General features: G+C 46.1%; 1 protein-coding gene across 2 annotated transcripts in view; it reads right to left on the bottom strand.

Moving 5' to 3' along the window:
* Positions 1-23906, bottom strand: part of LOC132805792 (rho guanine nucleotide exchange factor 25-like) — a 384213-nt gene that overhangs the window by 90934 nt on the left and 269373 nt on the right. For both annotated transcript variants that reach the window (XM_060821055.1, XM_060821056.1), the window contains one exon: positions 23371-23499. In XM_060821055.1, coding sequence (XP_060677038.1) covers positions 23371-23499 — 129 coding nt within the window. The remainder of the gene's footprint in view (positions 1-23370; positions 23500-23906) is intronic.

Here is a 23906-nt window from a genome sequence, read left to right as displayed (position 1 = left end):
AGGAGTAGGCCATTCAGCCCCTCAAACCTGCTCTGCCATTTGATACAGCCATAGCTGATCGTATCTTGGGCTCAACATGCTCTCCATAACCCTTCAACCCATTACTAATTAAAAATCTGCTGGTCTCCTCCTTAAATTTACTCAGTGTCCCAGCATGCACTGCACTCTGGGGAGTAAATTCCAGATTCATGACCCTTTGAAAGAAGTAATTCCTCCCCATTTCTGTTTTAAATGTATCCCTAAGCGATCATTTCTTGTTCTGGGTTACCTCACAAGGGGAAACATCCTGTCTACATTGTCAATCCCCTTTAGAATCTTCTGTACTTTAATTTGATCTCCTCTCATTCTCCTAAACTCAAGCGACTGTAGGCCTAAACTGCTCAATCTCTCCCCACAAGATAAACCCGTCATTTCAGGAAACAATCGAGTGAACCTCCTCTTAACTGCCTCCAATGCAACTACACCCCTCTTCAAGTAAGGGGATCAAAACTGCCAAATACTCCAGGTGCGGTCTCACTAATGCCTTGTAAATTTACAGCAACATTGCCCTACTTTTATACTCCAGTTCTTTTACAGAGTAACAGCATCGTACAGCACAGAAACAGACCGTTCGGCCCAACCAGAACATGCTGAACATAATCACAAACTACTCCCACCTGCCTGCTCCTGGCCCATATCCTTCCAACCTTTTCCTATTCATGTCCTCATCCAAATATCTTATAGATGTTGTAACTGCACCCACATCCACCAGTCTCTCTCGAAGTTTATTCCACACACAAACCTCTCTCTTGGTAAAAAAAATTGCCCCTCATGTCTTTTTTAAAATCTCTCTGCTCTTACCTTAAAAATGTGCCCCCTAACCTTGAACTCCTCCATCCTGGGAGAAAAGAAAGCTACCATTAACTCAATCTTTCCCTCTCAATATTTTAAGAACTTCGATAAGGTCGCCTCTCAACCTCCTATACTCCAGTGAAAAAAGTCTCAGCCTATTCAGCCTTGCTTTCTGACTCAAATTTTCCATACCTGGCAATAAATGCCAAAATTCCATTTGTCTCCATTATTTTTTGTTCCTGCAAACTAGCTTTTTGTGATTCAAATACAAGAGACAGCATGCATTTAAGGTGGGGCGGGGGGGGGGAGTTCAAAGGAGATGTGAGGGGTAGGTTTTTTTACACAGAGAGTGATAGGAGTCTGGAACGTGCTGCCAGGGCTGGTGGAGGAAGATAGGTTAGGGGCATTTAAGAGACTTTTAGACAAGCACATGAATATGCAGGGAATACAGGGATATGGGCCAAGGGCAGGCAGAAGGGTTTAGTTTACTTTGGCGTCGTGTTTGGTACAACATCATGGGCCGAAGAGCCCGTTCCTGGGCTGGACAGTTCTATGTTCTATGAACACCTGGATCCCTATCAAATATTTAAAAAACCAATTAATAAACAAGGAAGTTAAAATTCCACCTATTGCATTCAAAGTGAGCAGAATGTTATTCTGAGCTCAGCTGTAGCTGAAGCAGCTGGGATCGGATTTACGATGCCACACTGCCTGATCTTTGTGTTTTGACCCAAGACTTGCACTATGAGCAGGAGGGCACTGACAGTGTTGGATATTTGGAACGTATAAGCCCTGGATAAAAGTCAGAATGCAGTGTGCAGAGTGTCAACACTATGAGCAGAACATCAGGTAGGTCGATGTTTATTATGAAGGTCAGTAATGGGCAATATTAGGCCACAGCACAGTATGCAATAATTGGTCAACTGTTTTGACACCAGCCAAACTCACCAAAGATCCTCAGGCAGCACCTTCCAAACCCACCACCACTTCCATCGAGAAGGACAAGGGCAGCAGATACATGGGAATACCACCCCCTGCAAGTTCCCCTCCAAGCCCCTCACCATCCTGACTTGGAAATATATCACCACTCCTTCAGTGTCACTGGGTCAAAATCCTGGAATTCCCTCCCTCAGGGCATTGTGGGTCAACCCACAGCACACGGACTGCAGCGGTTCAAGATGGCAGCTCACCCCCACCTTCTCAAGGGGGGCAACTAGGGATGGGCTATAAATTATGGCCTAACCAGTGATGGTCACATCCCATGACTGAATAAAAAGAAAATGTGACTGAGATCATGAGGAGGCCATTTAACCCCTCAAACTTGTTCTGCCCTTAAATTAGATGATGTCTGATCTGTGTCTTGACCCCCACCTCCTCTTACTGCCTTTGCCAAATATAAATCTATCACTCATTACACCCAAAATATTGCACTTTTCAATGTTGCATCTTTTACAAGATGGCACCCCAGGATGGGCTAGTAATCATGGGATGTACATACGTGTACAGGTATTCCCAATCTACCATCTCAATATTTCTATTTATTCTTCCAGTCTGGATCCCTAAACACACCAAATCTCCACCAAAAATAGCCAGATCTTTTTCCAGCCCTGAGCTCTTAATGATACCACTTGGCGTTTTTAAAGTTACAGCTGCTTTGATGCCAAATATCACATTGAGAATCAGAAAAGGAAGATTAAAGACAATAGATCTTGCCTCTATACATTTGGCACAGCAACACAACATGCGATAAAAGTGTAATGTTGAGCCTACAGGCTGTATCCAATGAGCCAGCTTGTCTGCCAAGAATCTTTCATCCTTGCACCAAAGCTTTGCTTGGAGCAAGGTTTCTGTCAGCTGAAAATAAGATGGCTCCTTTGCAAATGTATACCTTGTTCCTGTTGAAGCATTTATCACCCTTATCTCACTGCAGCACTTGTGAGCAGAAGTTATTTTGCCAACATACTACCGTGAGTGAAGTTATCTTTTGCGGAGACCCTGTCTTTTGGGTGAACTGAAGGTATGGTTGGACCATGATGCTAAGCTGAGGGAGAACCTTGGGTTTGGGCCATGATTGTCCAACACTAAAGTAGTCACACAGAGAAAGGAAGGCAACCTAATGATGCCCCCCTCCCCCCAGCTGAGTTTCAGACCCCATCAACCACATAAAGATTGTCCACTTCCACCTTTCTGACATTGTGCACGCCTGCTGCTGTTTTAGTCCATATGACTGTGTGGAGTTTGCACATTCTCCCCGTGTCTGTGTGGGTTTCCTCCGGGTGCTCCGGTTTCGTCCCATAATCCAAAGATGTGCAGGTCAGGTGAATTGGCCATGCTAAATTGCCCATAGTGCCTAGGGATAGAATTATAGAATTCCTAGAGTGTGGAAACAGACCCTTCGGTCCAACAAGTCCACACCGACCCTCTGAAGAGTATCCCACCCAAACCCCTTCCCCGATACTCTACATTCATCCCTGACTAATTCACCTAAATTACACATCCCTGAACATTATGGTCAATTTAGCATGGCCAAATCACCTACTGGATTCACCTGCACATCTTTGGATCGTGGGAGGAAACCCACGCAGACACTGAGAGAATGTGCAAACTCCATAGTCACCCGAGGCTGGAATCTGTGCAGGTTAAGGTGAGATTGGCCATGCTAAATTGCCCATAGTGTCCACAGATGTGCAGTTTAGGGTGAATTGGCCGTGCTAAATTACCCATAGTGCCCAGGGATGTGCAGGTCAGGTGAATTGGCCATGATAAATTGCCCATTGTGTTCAGGGATGTGTAGCTTAGGTGCATTAGTCGGGGGCAAATGTAGAGTAATAGGGGAATGGGTCTGGATGAGATACTCTCTGGAGGATTGGTGTGGACTTGTTTGGCCAAATGGCTTGTTTCCACAATGCATGGGCTGTATGATTCTATGAAAACCCTCATCTGTGTCCTATATCTGGCTTCTCTCTCTGTCTCTGTGCAGCTGGGATGCATCCTTTTATTCAAGGTGCTAGGTATGTGTATTTGACGACAGAAAGTGATGTGACTCATTCAAACTTGATTTAAAGAAAGCATAAGAAACAGGAGTCATTCGGCCCCTCGAGTCTGTTCCACCATGGCTCCTTCAACACCATTTCCTGGCATTATCCCCATATTTCCTGCTATCTTTAATATCTAGAAACCAAGTAATCTCTGTCTTGAACATTCTCAATGCTTGATCATCCACAGGTCTCCAGGGTTAGACAGTTCTAAAGATTCACCAGCCTCTCAGTAAAGAAATCCCTCCCTAAATGGCCAACTCCTTATTCTGAGATCATGTCCCCTGGCCGAGACTGTTCCCGGTAAGAGGGAACATCTTTCTTGCACGTACCCTGTCAAGATGTTGTCTGTGCAGATGAGGTGTCCTCAGGGCATGTGGGGGCTGGTCACAGGATACAGGATCAATCCAACGGCACACACCAGGAGGAACAAGGGCTTTCTTGAAGTAACAGCCCATTGCATCAATGCACAAGAAACATTTTGATCATCATATCTTACAGCCTTCCAGACTCAACACTGGTGTTCAACAGTCTCATGTCACAGCCATCACTCCAATGTGTTCGAACAGAGGCCAATGATCCTGCCATTGCTATTCACAGCGCGTCTAGGCTCAGCTTTTGTCACTTGTCTCATTATCAGAGATTCACAGAGTCATACAGCCCAGCAAAGGTCCTTCGGCTCCTCAGGTCTACACTGACATAAGTACCACTAAAGGGAAGGCAATGGCCTAGTGGTATTTTTAAGAGACTATTAATCCAGAGGCCCAGATAATGTTCTGAGGACCCAGGTTTGAACCTCACTGTGGCAGATAGTGTAATTAGAATTCAATAAAGATCTGGAATTAAAAGTCTAATACCGATCCTGAATCCATTGTCGATTAGGCAATAGACAATAGGTGCAGGAGTAGGCCATTCTGCCCTTCGAGCCTGTACCACCATTCATTATGATCATGGCTGATCATCCTTAATCAGTATCCTGTTCCTGCCTTATCTCCATAACCCTTGATTCCACTATCCTTGAGCACACTATCCAACTCTTTCTTAAATGAATCCAGAGACTGGGCCTCCACTGCCCTCTGGGGCAGAGCATTCTACACAGCCACCACTCTCTGGGTGAAGAAGTTTCTCCTCATCTCTGTCCTAAATGGTCTACCCCGTATTTTTAAGCTGTGTCCTCTGGTTCGGCACTCACCCATCAGCGGAAACATGTTTCCTGCCTCCAGAGTGTCCAATCCTTTCATAATCTTATATGTCTCAATCAGATCCCCTCTTAGCCTTCTAAACTCAAGGGTATACAAGCCCAGTCGCTTCAGTCTTTCAGTGTAAGGTAATCCTGCCATTCCAGGAATTGACCTCGTGAACCTACGCTGCACTCCCTCAATAGCCAGAATGTCTTTCCTCAAATTTGGAGACCAGAACTGCACGCAGTGCTCCAGGTGTGGTCTCACCAGGGCCCTGTACAGCTGCAGAAGAACCTCTTTGCTTCTATACTCAATCCCTCTTGTTATGAAGGCCAGCATGCTATTAGCCTTCTTCACTACCTGCTGTACTTGCATGCTTACCTTCACTGACTGGTGTACAAGAACACCCAGATCTCTCTGTACTGCCCCTTTACCTAAATTGATTCCATTGAGGTAGTAATCTGCTTTCCTGTTCTTGCCACCAAAGTGGATAACCATACATTTATCCACATTAAACTGCATCTGCCATGCATCTGTCCACTCACCTAACTTGTCCAAGTCACCCTGTAATCTCCTAACATCCTCATCACATTTCACCCTGCCACCCAGCTTAGTATCATCAGCAAATTTGCTAATGTTATTACTAATACCATCTTCTATATCATTAACATATATTGTAAAAAGCTGTGGTCCCAGCACGGATCCCTGCGGTACCTCACTGGTCACTGCCTGCCATTCCAAAAGGGAGCCGTTTATCACTACTCTTTGTTTCCTATCAGCCAACCAACTTTCAATCCAAGTCAGTACTTTGCCCCCAATATCATGCGCCCTAATTGTGCTCACTAACCTCCCATGTGGGACTTTATCAAAAGTTTTCTGAAAGTCCAGGTACACTACATCTACTGGATCTCCCTTGTCCAGCTTCAGAGTTACATCAAGAAATCCCAGAAGATTAGTCAAGCATGATTTCCCCGTCATAAATCCATGCTGACTCTGACCTATCCTGTTACTGCTATCCAGATGTGTCGTAATTTACATCCTTTATAATAGACTCCAGCATCTTTCCCACCACTGAGGTCAGACTAAATGGTCTATAATTTCCTGCTTTCTCTCCCCCACCTTTCTTAAAAAGTGGTACATTAGCCACCCTCCAATCCACCGGAACTGATCCTGAATCTATTGAACTCTGGAAAATAATCACCAACGCATCCACGATTTCCCGAGCCACCTCCTTCAGTACCCTGGGATGTAGACCATCAGGCCCCGGGGACTTATCAACCTTCAGACCTAACAGTCTCTCCAACACCAAATCCTGGCAAATATAAATTCCCTTAAGTTCAGGTCCTTCAGCCACTGTTACCTCAGGGAGATTGCTTGTGTCTTCCCCAGTGAATACAGATCTGAAGTACCATTTCAACTCTTCTGACATTTCTTTGTTCCCTGTAATATATTCCCCTGTTTCTGTCTTCAAGGGCCCAATTTTAGTCTTAACCATTTTTTTCCCTTTCACGTATCTTAAAAAAGCTTTTACTATCCTCCTTTATATTTTTGGCCAGTTTACCTTCATACCTCATTTTTTTCTCTGCGTATTTCCTTCTTAGTAATGCTCTGTTGTTCTTTAAAAGCTTCCCAGTCCTCAGTTTTCCCACTTATCTTTGCTATGTTATACTTTTTCTCTTTTGACTTTATATGTTTCTTAACTTCCCTCGTCAGCCACGGCCAACCCTGCCTCCTCATAGGATCTTTCTTCCTTTTTGGAATGAACTGATCCTGCAACTTCTGCACTATACTCAGAAATATCTGCCATTGTTCCTCCACGGTCATCCCTACTAAGGTATTGCGCCATTGAACTTTGGCCAGCTCCTCCCCATAGCTCCATAGTTCCCTTTATTCAACAGAAATATTGTCACTACCGATTGTTTGGAAAAACCCATCTTGTTCACTATTGCCCTTCAGTGAAGGAAATTTGCCATCCTTACCTGGTCTGGGCCTACATGTGACTCCAGACCCACAGTGATGTGGTTGACTCTTAATTACCCAGAGGGCAGCTAAGGATGGGGAATAAATGCTGACCCAGCCAGCAATGCCCACATCCCATGAGGGAATAAAAAAAGTGCACTAATCCCAATTTCCTGCACTTGTCCCATATCCTTGAATGATATTTCAAGTATTCATCTGAATATTTTTTCAAGATTGTAAGGTTCCTGGCCTCCATTCCCTTCCCAGGCAGTGCATTCCCCAAATTCCCAATACCTGCTGAGTGAATTTTTTTCCCCCAAATCCCCTCTGAATCTCCTTCCCCTATCTAAATCTCAGTCCCCTTGTGATTGACCCCTCAACCAAGTGGGAAACAGCTGCTCTCTATTCACCCTGTCCATATCCCTTTTAATCGAGTCCCTCCTTAGTCTTCTCTGCTCAAAAGAAAACAATCCAAGCCTTCTTCGTCTCTCCTGATAGCTCAATTCCTCCATCCTAGGTAATTCCAGGTGAAAGCTCGACTAGTGCTATTACAACCTTCCTGAGGTGACCAGAACTCCACACAGTGCATTTATCATTGCCCTTCTGCCTTGCACCATCATCCGTTTTGTCATTCCCTTTCCAACCGATCATAGATTTTCTTGCTCCCATCTCCCCTTCTTGTGGAAAGATTATTAAATCTCTAAATTCTTTTGGTTCTGACAATATTAGGGTGGACTTTGCCAAGGTACAGATTACCCCCAAACCTAAAGACTGGCTGGCATCTCGCTGACCAGCCATCTGCCTCTCTGCCATTCAGATCACACTAGGGGTGGAATTCATTGGATAACAGTGGCACTGACGGTCATTCAGCACAGAAAGAGACCCTTTGGTCCAACCAGTCCATGCTGAACATAATCCCAGATTAAACTAGTCCCACCTGTCTGATCCTAGCCCATATCCCTCTAAAACCTTTCCTTTTCAATTATCTATCTGAATGTCTTTTAAACGTTATAATTTCACCCACATCCACCACTTCCTCAGGACGCTCAGACCACCCTCTGTGTAAAACATTTGTGCCCATATCGAGGAGGAAGTCCTGCCTTTGGGAGTGGCCAACCAACCTGTCATCCCAGTAGCACCAGAGAGGAATGGTGGCCACTGCTGGGACTACAAGCAATCCCAAGGAAAAATAGAAGATGTCACCCAGACTTGTAGGTGATTTTGGGAAGGTCTGGCAGAGAGGTCGAGGAAGGCACTAAGGATGTGGTACCAGCTTTATGGCAGTGAGCACCCCATTCAACGGAGCACAGTGATCTCCCAGAGTAGCTTACGAATGCCCAATCCACACCCATTACAATGGGGCATGGCTCAGGAGCAGAGTGCGAGCTGTCCATTGATGGGCTAGGGGCCATCACCTCTAGCCTCTGTTGCTATCGCCTCTCTAGGCTCAGAGCCTATAGACTCTGTTGCTGAGTGTTTGCCAGCATTTTCTGTGTTTATACATTACAGGTTCTTCAATAATGCAATTCAAATAGCTGTCTTCAACCGTCCCACCTTTGGCTAAACCTAATGATTCAGACAGGACTGCCAGCTCAAAAATGCAAAAACAAGCAAATTCCCAGACTATCATATCAGATGGTGTTTGCAGACAGAGCCCAACTTTCAGTTGGAGTCTAAATACATTGTTTTAATCCATCATCAATCATTTAAAATGTTTATAATGGAGGCATCTTGTCCCATTAGGCTCATTCAATATTAATGCCTTCTTAATGGCTGAGAGCTTGAAGCCCCTCTCTGGAGAAAGCAGTCAGCAGCCCTGGCAGCTTTGTGTTTCGGTTTGCTGGGCAGTTTCGCTGTCGGCTGGATTCATGTGGAACACACTGCTTTTGAAACAGAGTCCCAAGGGCAGTTGGCTTGGGCTGGCACTGGACTGACAATGAGCAGGAGAGATGGTGCAATTTATTTTTTGTTTCTCTCTCTCTCTCTCTCTTCACCACCCCCCCAGTGCTGGGTAATAACAGGCAGGATCCTATTGAGGCGTTGGGGGTCTCACCAGCTGGCTGCAGAGCTGGCAAGAGAACCGCACTGCCTCTTCCAGGGAATGCCCAAAGAACCACATGCCAGTGAGGCAGTGGTGCCACCGCTATTGTATTATATCTCACAATTAGTCTGCAATATATCTTTAAGAATCATGCTTCTGATATTTACACTGTGACTTTAGGTTATAAAGCTCTCAGTCTCCATCCTAACTGGGGCCACTTGAAGCAGGACTTGCTGTGTTACTGTTTGTGTTACTGTTTGTAAACACTTAGCATAGCTCAGCTTCTGAAATGCCTTCAACTGCAAGGCATTTGGGTATCAGATACGAGTCAAATGAATCTTTCTGTGCCACGTCACCCTGTCTAGTTCTTATGTTATGGAAGCTAACATAAATGTTGCCCCCATAAGGTGCAAATACCGTGCTAGAGGCACAATGCCCACATTGTGGTGGCATATCAGCCACTGGTCGCCCTTCCTCAGAATCAGACCGTGTGGAGGGGGAGTTCCACACAGTGACAGTTGCAGGCTAGAGAGCTGGAGTCTTCAAAAGCAAGGGCATGGGTCCCAAGGGGTATCCCACTGCCTCAGGTTGAGACTGTCGATCAGCCACTGACTGTATGGAGCGTCTGAGACCGTTAAGTCATGAATTGGGTGACTGTTTCAAGCAGACTTACCATGTATCTGTTTGGCCTGCACCAAATCCTGAATTACCACCCAAGCAGGGAATAGGCACCTTTAATGATCAAGGGGGCCTAGTGCCTGTTGGAACTCTCAATGAGTAGAATAAACATTGGGCCTACCTCATAGAACTTATATGGAGCGGCAGGAGGCTATTTGGCCCATCGTGCCTCCACCTTACTCAGGATCGTTGAGTGGCCTTCGATGTCGTCGGTATTTTTTAATCCACCCCTTTCCATGGAGTCCAGGGTGGAAGATATGTTCAGCCTAATTCTGTGACCACTGCCATTCCTTCCCCTTCATTGCCACATCTGAGCCCCTTACCCAGAATGCAATGGCCTAGCAGGCTTGAACAACCAGTTGCCTTGGTTAATGCTGCAATGGGGGACTGTGGCAGATGGTCAGACCCTTATTTTCATGTGCAAATGGACCGTTCCAGGCATGGGTAAAGGATGTTGCTTGTTTGTCCTCAGCCAACATGGTGGTCGGCGCCCATCAGGTTGGATGTGTGCACACATCCTGCTGCCTTTCTGTTATTAGGAGGCCATACAAGTGCCAGAAAAATAGGATCCCCCGGCCTAATTTAATTGTGTGATCCTTTGCAGCTAAATGTGACTACAAAAAAAACTATTATTTTAAATAAGGAAGCACAGCTTGAAACTGCAACTTAGGCCAAGTTATCAGGCGATTTATGGCCCTCTTGTGGTAGTGTCCCTATCCCTGTGCTGGGAGGCCCGGGTTCAAGTTCCACCTACTCCACAGGTGTGTCATCACATCCCTGAACAGATTCATTCGAAAAATAGGTTAAATATTTTTTAAAAATGTAAACATTATCATTTTAGAAAGATCGACAATATGCACTGAAGGCAAAAACTCTTGTGATCGTTAAATCATTAAAAATCACCTCAATGCTAGTATCTCCTTGCACGGATATGCTAAATAGTCCCTCTCATCTTAAAATTAATTTTTGATGTCGGCCCCAAATACCATTCTGCTCCATGAACCACTTGATTATCTCAGTCCTTGAATCTCACTTTCAACCAGTTTTGTTTCCATGTCGATTTGAGAGAGTTAATGGACACGCTGTCTCTGCCTCAGCAAGAGACTTCCCTCAATGTTGTGTGTCGAGTCACCTCAGGGCTGCAGTTTCTCATTGTGTGGTCAGCTAGCCTCCAAACCACACTATCACTTACACAGGCTGTACGCTCCAGATGGATTAGTATACACAGTAATTATACAAAACATTTTGGCTGGTAAACAGGACTGACACTGACTGTAGTCTAGATTAGAGTGGTGCTGGAAAAGCACAGATCAGGCAGCATCCGAGGAGCAGGAAAATTGACATTTTGGGCAAAAGGAATGGAGCCCCTACAAGCACTCTCAACACATTGCCATAAGAGTCTGCCCCTGAACATCCAGATGAAAGGAGGTGTTGAAATGCTTGGGCTGCCACTACCCAAGCTGTGCCAGGCTTCACAAAGAGGGCAGTGACAGTTATCCTGTATCAGATATTGATAGCAGCACAGCACTTGGCACAGGAAGCAAAGGTCAGACACACATTCTGTAGCACCTTTCACAACCTTCAGATGTCCCAGAGTGCTTTTCAGCAGTATTAACTGCTCCAGGCACTGTTGCTATTGTATGACTGGAAATACAGAACAGTAAGCTCCCACAAGCAGCGATATAATAATAACCGGATTAAGCCATTTTCCAGTGTTGTTGGTTGACAGATAAACATTGGCTGGGACCAGAACTCCCCTGCTCATCTTAGACATGGGTTTTTTTTACATCCACTTGAGAGAGTAGATGAGGTCTCAAGGCTCAGTGTCTCATCTGAAAGACAATGCAGCCTGCATTTTGTAATAAGTCTCCAAAGTGGACCTTTTGACTCCAAAGCAAGATTACAATGATTTGCACTGTTGAAGTACCTGCATTTATCTTGGGAGCAGAAATGTAGGAAGGTGTAAAGATGCAAAATGCTCATGCTCCAAAAAGAACCTAATTGAGTGTAAAATGCTTTGGGATGTCATAAAAGGCACTATATAAATGCACATTCTTTGCTTCTTTTATTTCAAACCTAGAAGAGGATCCATTTACAGGACTTCTGTTTCTTTAGAGATGCCCCAACTCTGCCAACTGGCCTTGGCGGGAGGGCATTTTCATGCTGGAAGCTGGTCTCCTGACCTTAGCTATAATAGCACCATTGGCACAGCCCACTCCTGAGCAACTCTCTGCTCCCAGGTCCCCAATTAAATTGCAGGACAGCTGAATCGATGGGATGTTTCTGAAAGCCAGGTTGCATGAGAAATTGCCTACCGTGCTGCATCTCTGCTCAGGACCAGTAAAACAAAGAGTGATGCTGGGGTTAAGGCAACGAGAGGCCCATGGCGGAGAAGCAAAACTCAGTGATGCGCAAGAGGTGGACTGCAGAGATCTTGGAGGGTGGTTCAGGCTGGACAAAGGTTACACAGCGAGACAGAGGGAGGGAGTGAAGCTGTGGAAACATTGGAAAAAGAAGGAAGCAAGAAACGCATGTTTCAGAGAACGCATTCCATCTGACTTGCTTCGGAGTTCAGAAACTTTCAGGAACCGGACAAGGAGCTACAACATTGTTGCTGGTGTAAAACGGACAATGCCAGATTCAGTCAACCTGTCCTTGGAAACTGAAATGAAGAGCGTATATCATGGGCATCTCTCATAATACACTGCTGGCCAAAGTCAAAATGATAACCTTTATTTCTCTGGGCTTAAACTGCTCGACCTTCAGCCACTGGTTTGATGATCTTGTTCCACTTCTGAGAATGAATGAACTTCAAATTTAATACACGCAGGTGCCATCAGCCTTGGCTGAACCACTTGAAACACAATCGGGTCCTCCTCTGGTCTGCTAAAACTGCGCACTCTTCCAGGATCATCCTCTGCCTTCTTCACTGAAAACCGATTTTGTAAACCCCTCTCCATTACCTCTTCAACCCTCATCCAATCACCCAACTGGATAGCTCCCTTTCCAATCTCCCACTGGGCCATTCCCTTTCCAATCTCCCAACTGGATAGCTCCCTTTCCAATCTCCCAACTGGATAGCTCCCTTTCCAATCTCCCACTGGGCCATTCCCTTTCCAATCTCCCAACTGGATAGCTCCCTTTCCAATCTCCCACTGGGCCATTCCCTTTCCAATCTCCCAACTGGATAGCTCCCTTTCCAATCTCCCAACTGGATAGCTCCCTTTCCAATCTCCCACTGGGCCATTCCCTTTCCAATCTCCCAACTGGATAGCTCCCTTTCCAATCTCCCACTGGGCCATTCCCTTTCCAATCTCCCAACTGGATAGCTCCCTTTCCAATCTCCCAACTGGATAGCTCCCTTTCCAATCTCCCACTGGGCCATTCCCTTTCCAATCTCCCACTGGGCCATTCCCTTTCCAATCTCCCAACCGGGCACCTCCCTCCCCAATCCTCCAACCGGGCACCTCCCTTCCCAATCTCCCAACTGGGCACCTCCCTTCCCAATCTCCCAACCGGGCACCTCCCTCCCCAATCTCCCAACCGGGCACCTCCCTTCCCAATCTCCCAACCGGGCACCTCCCATTCCTGTTCTCCTGAAGCCTGACTCTGAAATCTTCCTCTGGCTTCTCTCCACCTCCCTCTCTTGCCTTTTCTAAGCTCACCTGTCAGTCAGACCCACCTCTTGCTCCTAGTCCCAGTAAACTGCTGACCACCCAACTGTCCCTCCCAGTCTCCATGATAGCCAACATTGTGAATGGTTCTCTCTCTCTCTCTCTTCAGATGTTGTCCCTCTTTCTCCCCTTTACATTTGTCCTTGTCACCCCCTCCTCCAAAACAAACCATCGCTTCACCCAGCCATCCTTACAAATGTCCGTCCCACCTCCAGCCTCCCTTTCCTCTTTGAACCTCACACATCCATTCCTATCTTTCCTAAAACTCCATGATTGAACGTCCACTCAGGTTCCTGTCCATGCCTCTGTTGGAAACAACTCTGATCAAAGTTACCGATGAGTTCCTGTGTGACTGACTGTGGTAAACATTCCCTCCTCAGTCTCCTTGAGCTGTCTGCAGCCTCTGACACAGTGACCATCCCATCCTCCTCCAGCCCCTCTCCACTGTCACCCATTTCCTTCCTTATCCACCTCCTCGTAACCAGAGAATCACCCACAATGGCTTCTCTTCCTGCTCCCGTTCCCTCAGATAATCCCCCAATGATCGATCCTTGTTCCCCTCCTATTTCTCATCTCAGTGCTGCCCCTCAGTGACGCCATCTGAAGACACACTGGTCGTTTTCCCACAGACACTGACTCACCCCCAGCTCTACCTCACCATCGCCTCCCTCTCTCTCCCTCCCTCTTTCCTTCTCTCCCTCCACTGGTGCTGCAGTCTCAGACTGCTGATCCAACATCCCATCCTGGCTGAGCAGGAATTCAGGGATCGATATCGGGCGGACTGATGTCATTGTTTACTCTCCCTGCTCCAAACTCTGATCTTGAGCTCCTGACTCGACCCATCTCTGACAGAGAACCAGTCTATCCAGAACCCGGCTGTAAAATTTGATCCTGAGATAAGCTTGTTGACCTCACCTCAGCCTCAGCTCATCTGCTGCGGAAGCCTACAACCACATCTCCACACTTGGAGACGTTATTATTCCAACACATACGAACCTATGGAAACTTGGGGTCAGCCAAAACTCTGGTGCTCATGAACAAACTCAGTCAGTCCTATTCTCTGATCACACCCCCACCCTGTGCTCCTTGACCTAAACTCACTCCCAGGGGAGCAACACCAAAATTTTAAAATTCGCATCCACATTTACAAATCCTGTCATAGTGTCAACTGTCCCTGTCTCCACCACCCCCTCCAATCCCCTACACCCCACTCCCTATCTCTGTAACCTCCTCCAATCCCCTACACCCCACTCCCTATCTCTGTAACCTCCTCCAATCCCCTACACCCCACTCCCTATCTCTGTAACCTCCTCCAATCCCCTACACCCCACTCCCTATCTCTGTAACCTCCTCCAGTCCCCTACACCCCACTCCCTATCTCTGTAACCTCCTCCAATCCCCTACACCCCACTCCCTATCTCTGTAACCTCCTCCAGTCCCCTACACCCCACTCCCTATCTCTGTAACCTCCTCCAATCCCCTACACCCCACTCCCTATCTCTGTAACCTCCTCCAATCCCCTACACCCCACTCCCTATCTCTGTAACCTCCTCCAATCCCCTACACCCCACTCCCTATCTCTGTAACCTCCTCCAATCCCCTACACCCCACTCCCTATCTCTGTAACCTCCTCCAATCCCCTACACCCCACTCCCTATCTCTGTAACCTCCTCCAATCCCCTACACCCCACTCCCTATCTCTGTAACCTCCTCCAATCCCCTACACCCCACTCCCTATCTCTGTAACCTCCTCCAGTCCCCTACACCCCACTCCCTATCTCTGTAACCTCCTCCAGTCCCCTACACCCCACTCCCTATCTCTGTAACCTCCTCCAGTCCCCTACACCCCCTCCTTATCTCTGTAACCTCCTTCAGCACCTACACCCCCTCCCTATCTCTGTAATCTCCTCCAGCCCCTACACTCTCTTCCTATCTCTGTAACCTCCTCCAGTCTCCTACACTCCTTCCCTATCTGTCACCTCCTTCAGCCCCTACACCCCCTCCCTATCTCTGTAACCCCCTCCAGCCCCTACAACCTCTCCCTATCTCTGTAACCTCCTCCAGTCCCCTACACTCCTTTCCTATCTGTAACCTCCTCCAGCCCCTACACCCTGTCCCTATCTGTCACTTCCTTCAATCCCCTACACTCCTCCCTACTTCTGTAACCGCATCCACCCCATCCCTAACTCTGTAACCTCCTCTAAACCCCTACAACCCCTCCCTATCTCTGTAACCTCTTCCAGTCCCTACACCCCTTCCCTATCTCTGTAACCTCCCCCAAACCCATACACCCCCCCGTCACATCTCCAGCCCCTATATCCCCTCCCTATCTCTGTAACGTCCCACTGCCCCTACACTCCCTCCCTATCTCTGTAATCCCTCCAGCCCCTACACCCCCTCCCTATCTCTGTAACACCCTCCAGTCCCTACACCCCTCCCTATCTCTGTAACCTACCTGCAGTCCCTACACTCCCTCCCTATCTCTGTAATCCCTCCAGCCCCTACACCCCCTCCCTATCTCTGTAACACCCTCCAGTCCCTACACCCCTCCCTATCTCTGTAACCTACCTGCAGTCCCTACACTCCCTCCCTATCTCTGTAACGCCCTCCAGCCCCTACACCCCTTCCCTATCTCTGTAACTCCCTCTAGCCCCTACCCCCCCTATCTCTGTAACGCCCTCCAGCCCCTACACCCCCTCTCTATCTCTGTAACCTATCTGCAGTCCCTACACTCCCTCCCTATCTCTGTAACTCCCTCTAGCCCCTACCCCCCTCCCTATCTCTGTAATGCCCTCCAGTCCCTACACCCCCTCCCTATCTCTGTAATGCCCTCCAGCCCCTACACCCCCTCCCTATCTCTGTAACCCCCTCCAGCCCCTACACCCCCTCCCTATCTCTGTAATGCCCTCCAGCCCCTACACCCCCTCCCTATCTCTGTAATGCCCTCCAGCCCCTACACCCCCTCCCTATCTCTGTAACCCCCTCCAGCCCCTACACCTCCCTGGGGACTCTGTGCTCATCTCATCTCCTTAAGCACCCTCGAGTTTGATTGCTCCAGCACTGGCAGCAGCTTGCTGGGCTCCAAACTCAAACCTCTCCATTTTACCTTCCTCAATTGAGATGGGCCTGAAAACCAACGTTCTCGATTATGTTTCTCAATCAACCCAACAGCTGCTTTTAGAGTCGTCGGGTTTTTACGGTGTGGAATGAAGCCCTTTGGCACATCGTATCTGTGCTAGTCATCAAACCTCCATCCATTCTGATGCTTTGTTCCAACACTTGGCTTGTAGCTTTATGCTATCTCACTATCAAAATAGTTCTTACATTTATTGAGGATTTCTGCCTGTACCACACTTTCTAACAGTGAGTTTCAGATTCTCACCACCCACTGGGTGAAAAAGTATTTCCTCAAATCACCCTTTAAACTTGGTGCTCCTTACTGTGCCCCCTGGTCACTGACTCCTTGACTAAGGGGAAATGTTTCTATCCATCTACCCTGTCTATTCCCCTCAGAACTGGATACACTTCCATCCGATTCCCCCTCAGCTCTAAGGAAAACAACACCAGCCTATCCAGTCTCTCTTCATCACTGAATTATCCAGCCCAGGCAATATCCTGACATATTTCCTCTGCACCCTTTCTGAGGCAATCACTGTCATGATGTGGCTTGGTGTCACACTTCCTTCTTGAAGAGATTTCCTGCAATATGGAAACAGGCCCTTCGGCCCAACTAGTCCACACTGACCCTTCAAAGAGTAACCCATCCCCCTACCCTATATTTACCCCTGACTAATGTACCTAATATTATGGGCAATTTCCCATGGCCAATTCACCTAACCTGCACATCTTTGGATTGTGGGAATAAACCCACGCAGACATGGGGAGAATGTGGAAATTCCACAGAGACAGTCACCCAAGGCTGGAATCGAATCCAGGTTGCCGGCACTATGAGACAGCAGTGCTAACCACTGAGCCACCATGCCAGTTCTTGTGAAGCACCTTGGACTGCTTTCCTGTGTTATAGGTGCTTTATAAGTGTAAGTTGTTGTTGTTACAGCAATATTTTAAAACCAGATCAGTGCTCATCTGCATATACGGATAAGTTTAAGACAGAAGGACCTTGCTTTCAGCTTCCTTCCTCCCAAAGCACAGGGGGTAAGATTCATCAAAGTCAGCAAACGTGGAGATCCTTGTCTGTGGCTTAACTGAACAAAAATAATCTGCTGAGAGCCAGATTCAGCGGTGCCAAAAGCAGAGTCATTTCCCAGAATTCCCTGGGTTACATTGTGTGTGTATTATATTATATTTCAGATCTGTGAGAGCTAAATTAATCACTCGAGTGGTTATTCATACAAGTACACTTCATGCAACCTCAACAACTTTTGCAACAGAAGACACTGAAAGATTCCTGTCAAGTGTATTATGCACCCGCACCACAGCAAATTAATGGCCTTTTTTGGGCAGTGTCTTTGTTTCTTTGGACTGCAGTCCTTAGTCAATACACAAAACGCCTTTCTCCTCCTCAGGACAAGCCATCAACTGAGTGATTGTCCATCGCCGCTTACTCCCCTGGCCAGTTGGGCTCATGCCAAGAAGTCTGCCCGCTTGTGGTGCCAATTAGCCTGCTCATGTACACGTGGCGACCAGGAACATTAGCGAAGGTGCACCAACAGCTTATGAGAGAAAAAAAAGCTAACCTCAAGTCCTGCCAAACAAAGCTGACAACTCAAAACCTCAGCAGGATAGGAAAAAATACTGTCTGTGCTTGATGTTCACCACAAAGAGCCAAGCATGAAAGAATATACGATGGATAGCTGTGAAGGATAGGTCTGTGAATTTCTCTCTCCCTCTCCAGAATGATCAATCTCCTCACTCCCACAGCTCTGACATGAAGGAAAGTACATTTTTAAAAAGAAAGTGATTGTATAAATGAGAGAGTTTGCGGGTGTGTGTGCGTATGTCTGTGGGGGTGAGCAGGTGTTTGTGTGTGTGTGAGTGTGAATGTAAGCGTGTGTGTTTGTGTCTGAGTGTGCATGTGTCTGCATATGTGGTGAGCGTTTGTGAGAGTGCAACTGTGTGTAAGAGCATTTGTGTGTGAGTGTGAATGTTTTTATGTGTGTGCATGTGTGTCCTTCTCCATCTCCATAATTCCCTTCATCAAATTTATCCAGTAATTTCAGTCCAGGCTTGGATTGAGTTTGTGCATTTTGTAATTTACAGTTGGCACTGAAGTGAAACCTGCAGTTAAAAATCCTGGAGCTGTCATCTTTGAGCAGGCTTGTCTCCAAGGGGCGCATTGAAAGAGCATCGTATCGAAGGGACCACAAACTAGATCCTTATGAACTGACTTAGATAGACTCGGTGTTGGGAGCAAACATAAGTAGCCAACTTCAATAAAGTATCGGAGTTGGACATCTCAAGGAATCAAGCAGAGGATGGAGAATGCTGCAGAAACTCAGCAGATCTGACAGCATCTGTGGAGAGAGAAAAACACAGTGGACGTTTTGAGTCCAGTATGATTCTTTGACAAAACTATCTCCACTCCTGAAGAAGACTCACACCAGATTCGAAACATTCACCCGGTTTCTCTCTCCACGGCTGCTGCCAGACCTGCTGAGTTTCTCCAGCATTCTCTGCCTATGTTTCAGATTTCCGGCACACACAGTGTTTGGCTTTTATGGAAGGGAAGAGGTTGCTTTTGTCTAATATGGTGTCCAGGTAACTATCGCCCTCCCTGCTATGATGCAATGTCTGCAGCTCAGACTCCAGCTCCTCAATTCAGATTCAAAGTTGCTGGAGCTGCAAACACCTACTACAGACGTGCTCACTGTGAACCACCTTGTGTCCAGCAGCTCCCACATGATCGATGTGTAAGATTGGTGAGTATTTCTAGTCTTTAAAGTAAAAGTTCTCTGATTCTTTTTCTCTAGAATAGCTTGGTTGATACAATATTGATATGAGTGCGTTAAAAAAGGGGTAAAATACAACAGCCATCAAAATGGGGATTCTTCAAGTGTAAAGAGCAGGGTGAGTGATTTAATTCATAACTTTAGTAAACGACACTACAGATGGCAGGTCAGGTGGTATGCTGCAGATGCAACATGCTTTGCCATATTTGTCTTCCCACCAGAGCTCCCAGGCTCCTTCACAGTCAGCTCTGTGGGATCTTTAGCATCTTATCAGGACAGGGAGAACTTCTGTTTGAGTCGATTCCAACATTTCAAGCTACTCAGACCACAGCTGGATTACTATGAATGGTTTTTGGTCCCCTTAGCTAAGATGGACTGACATTGGAGACAGTCCAGAGAAAGTTCACTCAGCTGATCCTGGATATGGAGAGAGTGTCTTATGAGAAATTGAATATGTTGTGTTTGTACTTGGAGTTTAGAATAACGAGGTAACCTGATTGAAACATCTAAAATTTTTAGAGGGCATGACAGGTGAGATGCAAAAAAGTTGTTTCCTCTTGTTTTTCCTTCCTTCCCCACCTTTAAGACAGAGAGGAGGAGGAATTTCTTCTCTCACAGCAGACAGAATCTGTGGAGTTCTTTACCACCAGGGCTGTCGAGGCTGGGTCATTAAGTATATTCAAGTTTGAGACAGAGAGATGTTTAATCAGGAAGGGAATAATGGCAATGTGGAAAGGGCAGGAAAGTAGAGTTGAGGATTAGATCAGCCAAGATCTCATTGAATGACAACAGAGACCATATGTACTAAATGGCCTACTTCAGCTCCTATATTTTATAGTCTTCTCCAACTCTCTCCCTCCCTTGTCCAACTCTCACACACCGTTCTCCACCTTCCTCACTCTGTTCTTGTTTTTTGTCACCTTCCCTCCACATCTTCTGTCCATATCTCACAATGTCTCATCTCAGTCTCTGTTTTGCTTCTGGCAGTGACATCAGCATGCAGAAGACAAGTTTCTGTTTGCAATCCAATGTATTGAGATCACAATCAAATCGTCAAATGCTGTAATTGAATCTCATCTCTTTTGATGTCTTTGTTTTACCCAATTTCATTTATTGTGTCCTTTCACTGCAAAGTTAACTAGAGTTATCTGACATTTGGAGAATTATTTGACAGAATTGTTCAAATTCCTTTTAATGAAGGTCAACTGGTTTATTATCCCTGGGTTCAGACTTGACAGAAGCTCCCTTAGTTAAGGAAGGAATGACAAGTCATATGCCTTTTGTACTCTTTGTAATTGGCTCCCTCATCAACACAGATCATGACAGGTGAAATATATACCCAAGCTGCAGCAAATATGTACTCCCGCCCTCTTGTGGTGCAGTGGTACTGTCCCTAACCCTGAGCCAAAAGGACTCGGTTCAAGTCCCACTTCCTCCAGAGGTATGTGATAACATCTCTGATCAGGGTAATTAAAAAAAAAATCAATTAAAAAAATTGAATAGGCTGCCTTATTAAAGTTGGAAATGAACTTTTAAACTGCCTGTTATTATTTAACCTATGTTTCCTAATCAACCTTCTCAGAGATGATTTGGAGGTGCCGGTGTTGGACTGGGGTGGACAAAGTTAAAAATCACACAACACCAGGTTATAGTCCAATAGGTTTATTTGGAAGCACTAGCTTTTGGAGCACTGCCCCTTCATCAGGTGGTTGTCCTGATGAAGGGGCAGCGTTCTAAAAGCTGGTGCTGCCAAAAAAACCTGTTGGACTATAACCTGGTGGTGTGTGATTATTAACCTTCTCAGAGATGTTATTATTCACCTCTGGAACAGGTAGGACTTGAACCCAGGCCCTCTGGTCTGTGGGGGGGTAGGAACACTACCCCTGCACCAGAAGGGGGCCCGTGACTTCAAAGCTGTTGACAGTTACTCATGATTTGAATACATAGGCAGTAATTAAAATAATTCAAGATCAACGTGAACATAGGCCAGTTGAGATGACTAACAGAGGTATGAAAGATAAATACATGGGGGAAAGAAGGAATGGTGATAGGGTGAGATGGGTGGGAGGAAGTCTGTCTGGACCAGTGGGAGCAATTGATTTATTGCTGCGCTGTAAATATCTACATATAAACCTCTGATTACAAATGGAAGTTTAAATCTTTTCTAAAAACAATCCCATTCAGAGATTTTTAATGGATATGTATCATAGCTGGAAATGAATATGAACTTATTAAGAATATTACTGCTGTAAAATCTGTACTGGGTTGAGTTTTGTTCTGGGAAAAGGGGCTGTTAACCAACTGAACAAGATCAGGTTTTTTACTCCCTCAGTCAGTTGAATCACTTCACAAAGTATTCTTAATTCCTTTGTCACTTTCACTTCACTATCTTAAAGAGTTTCTAGTCAGTTTCATCCCGCTGGTCAACTGCACTTGCTTACTCCGTTGTAATTGCTCAGTCTGTTTCAATAGCTCAATTATGCTCCCTTGGTCAGTTTCAATCTCTTACTCGGTTTCAGTTTTTTGGTTAGTTGTGCTCTCTTGGTTAGTTTCATTGTGTTGTTGCATGCTTCTTTGTCCCCACTGCTTCTGGCTCCCCTTGATTTTGGCTGCAGGAAAGTTGCCAAACTGCTTGTGTACTTGCTCACCAGTAATGATGGAATAACAACACTTGTGAACGAGGCCCCTTCCCCCTCCTTATAAAACATGGACTATGCCTCTTCACACCTTTATCAAACTAACATCATAGCTCTCCATAAGTCATGTTGTTTTTGGCCACACAGAAAGACTTTAGCTACTCAGGATTATTGATTGTTTTCAGAGTTTTGTTTGGCTTTTCTGAAGTCCTTTACAAATAATGGTGGCCAACTAAGTACTTTATGTGCAGTGGTGTCAATATTTCATAAAGTACTAACTGAACCTCCTCAAATGTTTACCCCACTGCTAAGTAATTTGTCTGAACAAAAAAAGTATTAATATTTTCAGGAGTATTTTTGTTTCTGGTACACCTTATTAGATAGATCTTCCCACAAAACATTTTTCCCGTTGTATTTATGATGGCAAATGAAATGTTGTCATTTATTACAAGGGGAAAGATTTGCGATATTGGATATTGGTGGGACCACAGCTGGAGAACTGTGTACAGTTTCAGTCTCTTTACTTAAGCAGCGTGAGAAGCAACTGATACCTGGGATGAAGGGATTGTTTTATGAGGAAAGGTTGGATGGGCTGGACCTGTATTTATTGAAGTTTAAAAGAATGAGAGGTGATCTGATTGAAACAGATTTGATTGGGATGGCACAGTGGCTAGCACTGCTGCCTCACAGTGAGCTGGGTTCAATTCCAGCCTTGGGCAACTATCTATGTGGTGTTTGCACATTCGCCCTGTGTCTGCATGGGCTTCCTCTGGGTGTTCCAGTTTCCTCCCATATGTGCAGGTTAGATGGATTGGCCATGCTCAACTGCCCCTAGTGTCCAGGGATGTACAGGCTGGGTGGGTTAGCCATTGGAAATGCAGGGTTGTGGGGTGGGTCTGGGTGGGATGCTCTTCAGCGGATCACTGTGGACTTGATGGGCCGAATGGCCTGTAGGAATTCTATGATCTTGACAAGTGGGAAGCTGAAAGGATGTGTCATCTTGTAGAAGAGACTAAAGTAACTTAAAAATGAGGAGTCTCCCATTTAAGATGGACAATTCTTTCCTCTCAGAGGGTTATGAGTCTGGAATTCTCTTCCCCAGCCCAGCACACTCATTTTTAAAGCAGAGGTAGAAACATTCTTGAGTAATCAAACATTATCGGGAGGGGCAGCTGGGAAACTGGGGTTGAATGGATCAGCCATCATCTTAATCAATGGCACAGCCAGCTGAAGAGACTGGGTGGTCTACTCCTGTACCTAACTCACATGTTTATATATTGAGAATCTGTGCACCTTCTTTACTTTTGACCCTGTAAGAACAATCTATTGTTTGTTGCCGTATTTGAAGCTGATTGTCCCAGGACTGCATGGTGTGGGCCACTCTAACGACCAAGAAAAGGAGCTGAAGATTACATCGAAGACCTACTGCAGCATCCTGTTCTTCCACCTCCTTCTTTGGGATGTCAGTAAGCGCTGTCGGTGACTCCGGAATCACAGCTGATGTTTGTTCGTCTCGGGATAATCTGCGGCTCAGTGATCCATCCTTCCAGCCTTTCTGTCAAAAGTGAAAGGAAACAATGACAACCTGAATCCGTTCATTTGGAGCCAGAGACGGCTGATTCCAGGGTCCCGACATCCCAGTGCACAAGTGATCCCAATTCATAGCAGCACACCCTTCCATCTGTTACATTCAGTACACAGGAAACCACAGGTAACATGCCATGATATCCCCATGACATGCTTCCTCCCAGTGTCTCTCCACAATGGAACCACAGGGTTACCATCAGAAATAGGAACAGGAGTAGGCCATGCGGCCCCTCGAGCCTGCTCCACCATTCAACAGGATCATGGCTGAGCCAACATTCACTTCATACATTTTCCCCTTAACCCCATGACTCTCAACTGATCAAGAATCTCCCTCTCTTTCAGAAATGAGATAACAAGAATCCAGAGACAGTATTT

Source organism: Hemiscyllium ocellatum, chromosome X (genome assembly GCF_020745735.1).
Source record: "Hemiscyllium ocellatum isolate sHemOce1 chromosome X, sHemOce1.pat.X.cur, whole genome shotgun sequence".
NCBI classification, from domain to species: domain Eukaryota; kingdom Metazoa; phylum Chordata; class Chondrichthyes; order Orectolobiformes; family Hemiscylliidae; genus Hemiscyllium; species Hemiscyllium ocellatum.
Note: the sequence above shows the minus strand (reverse complement) of the source record. Positions and strands in the feature narration are given on the sequence as shown.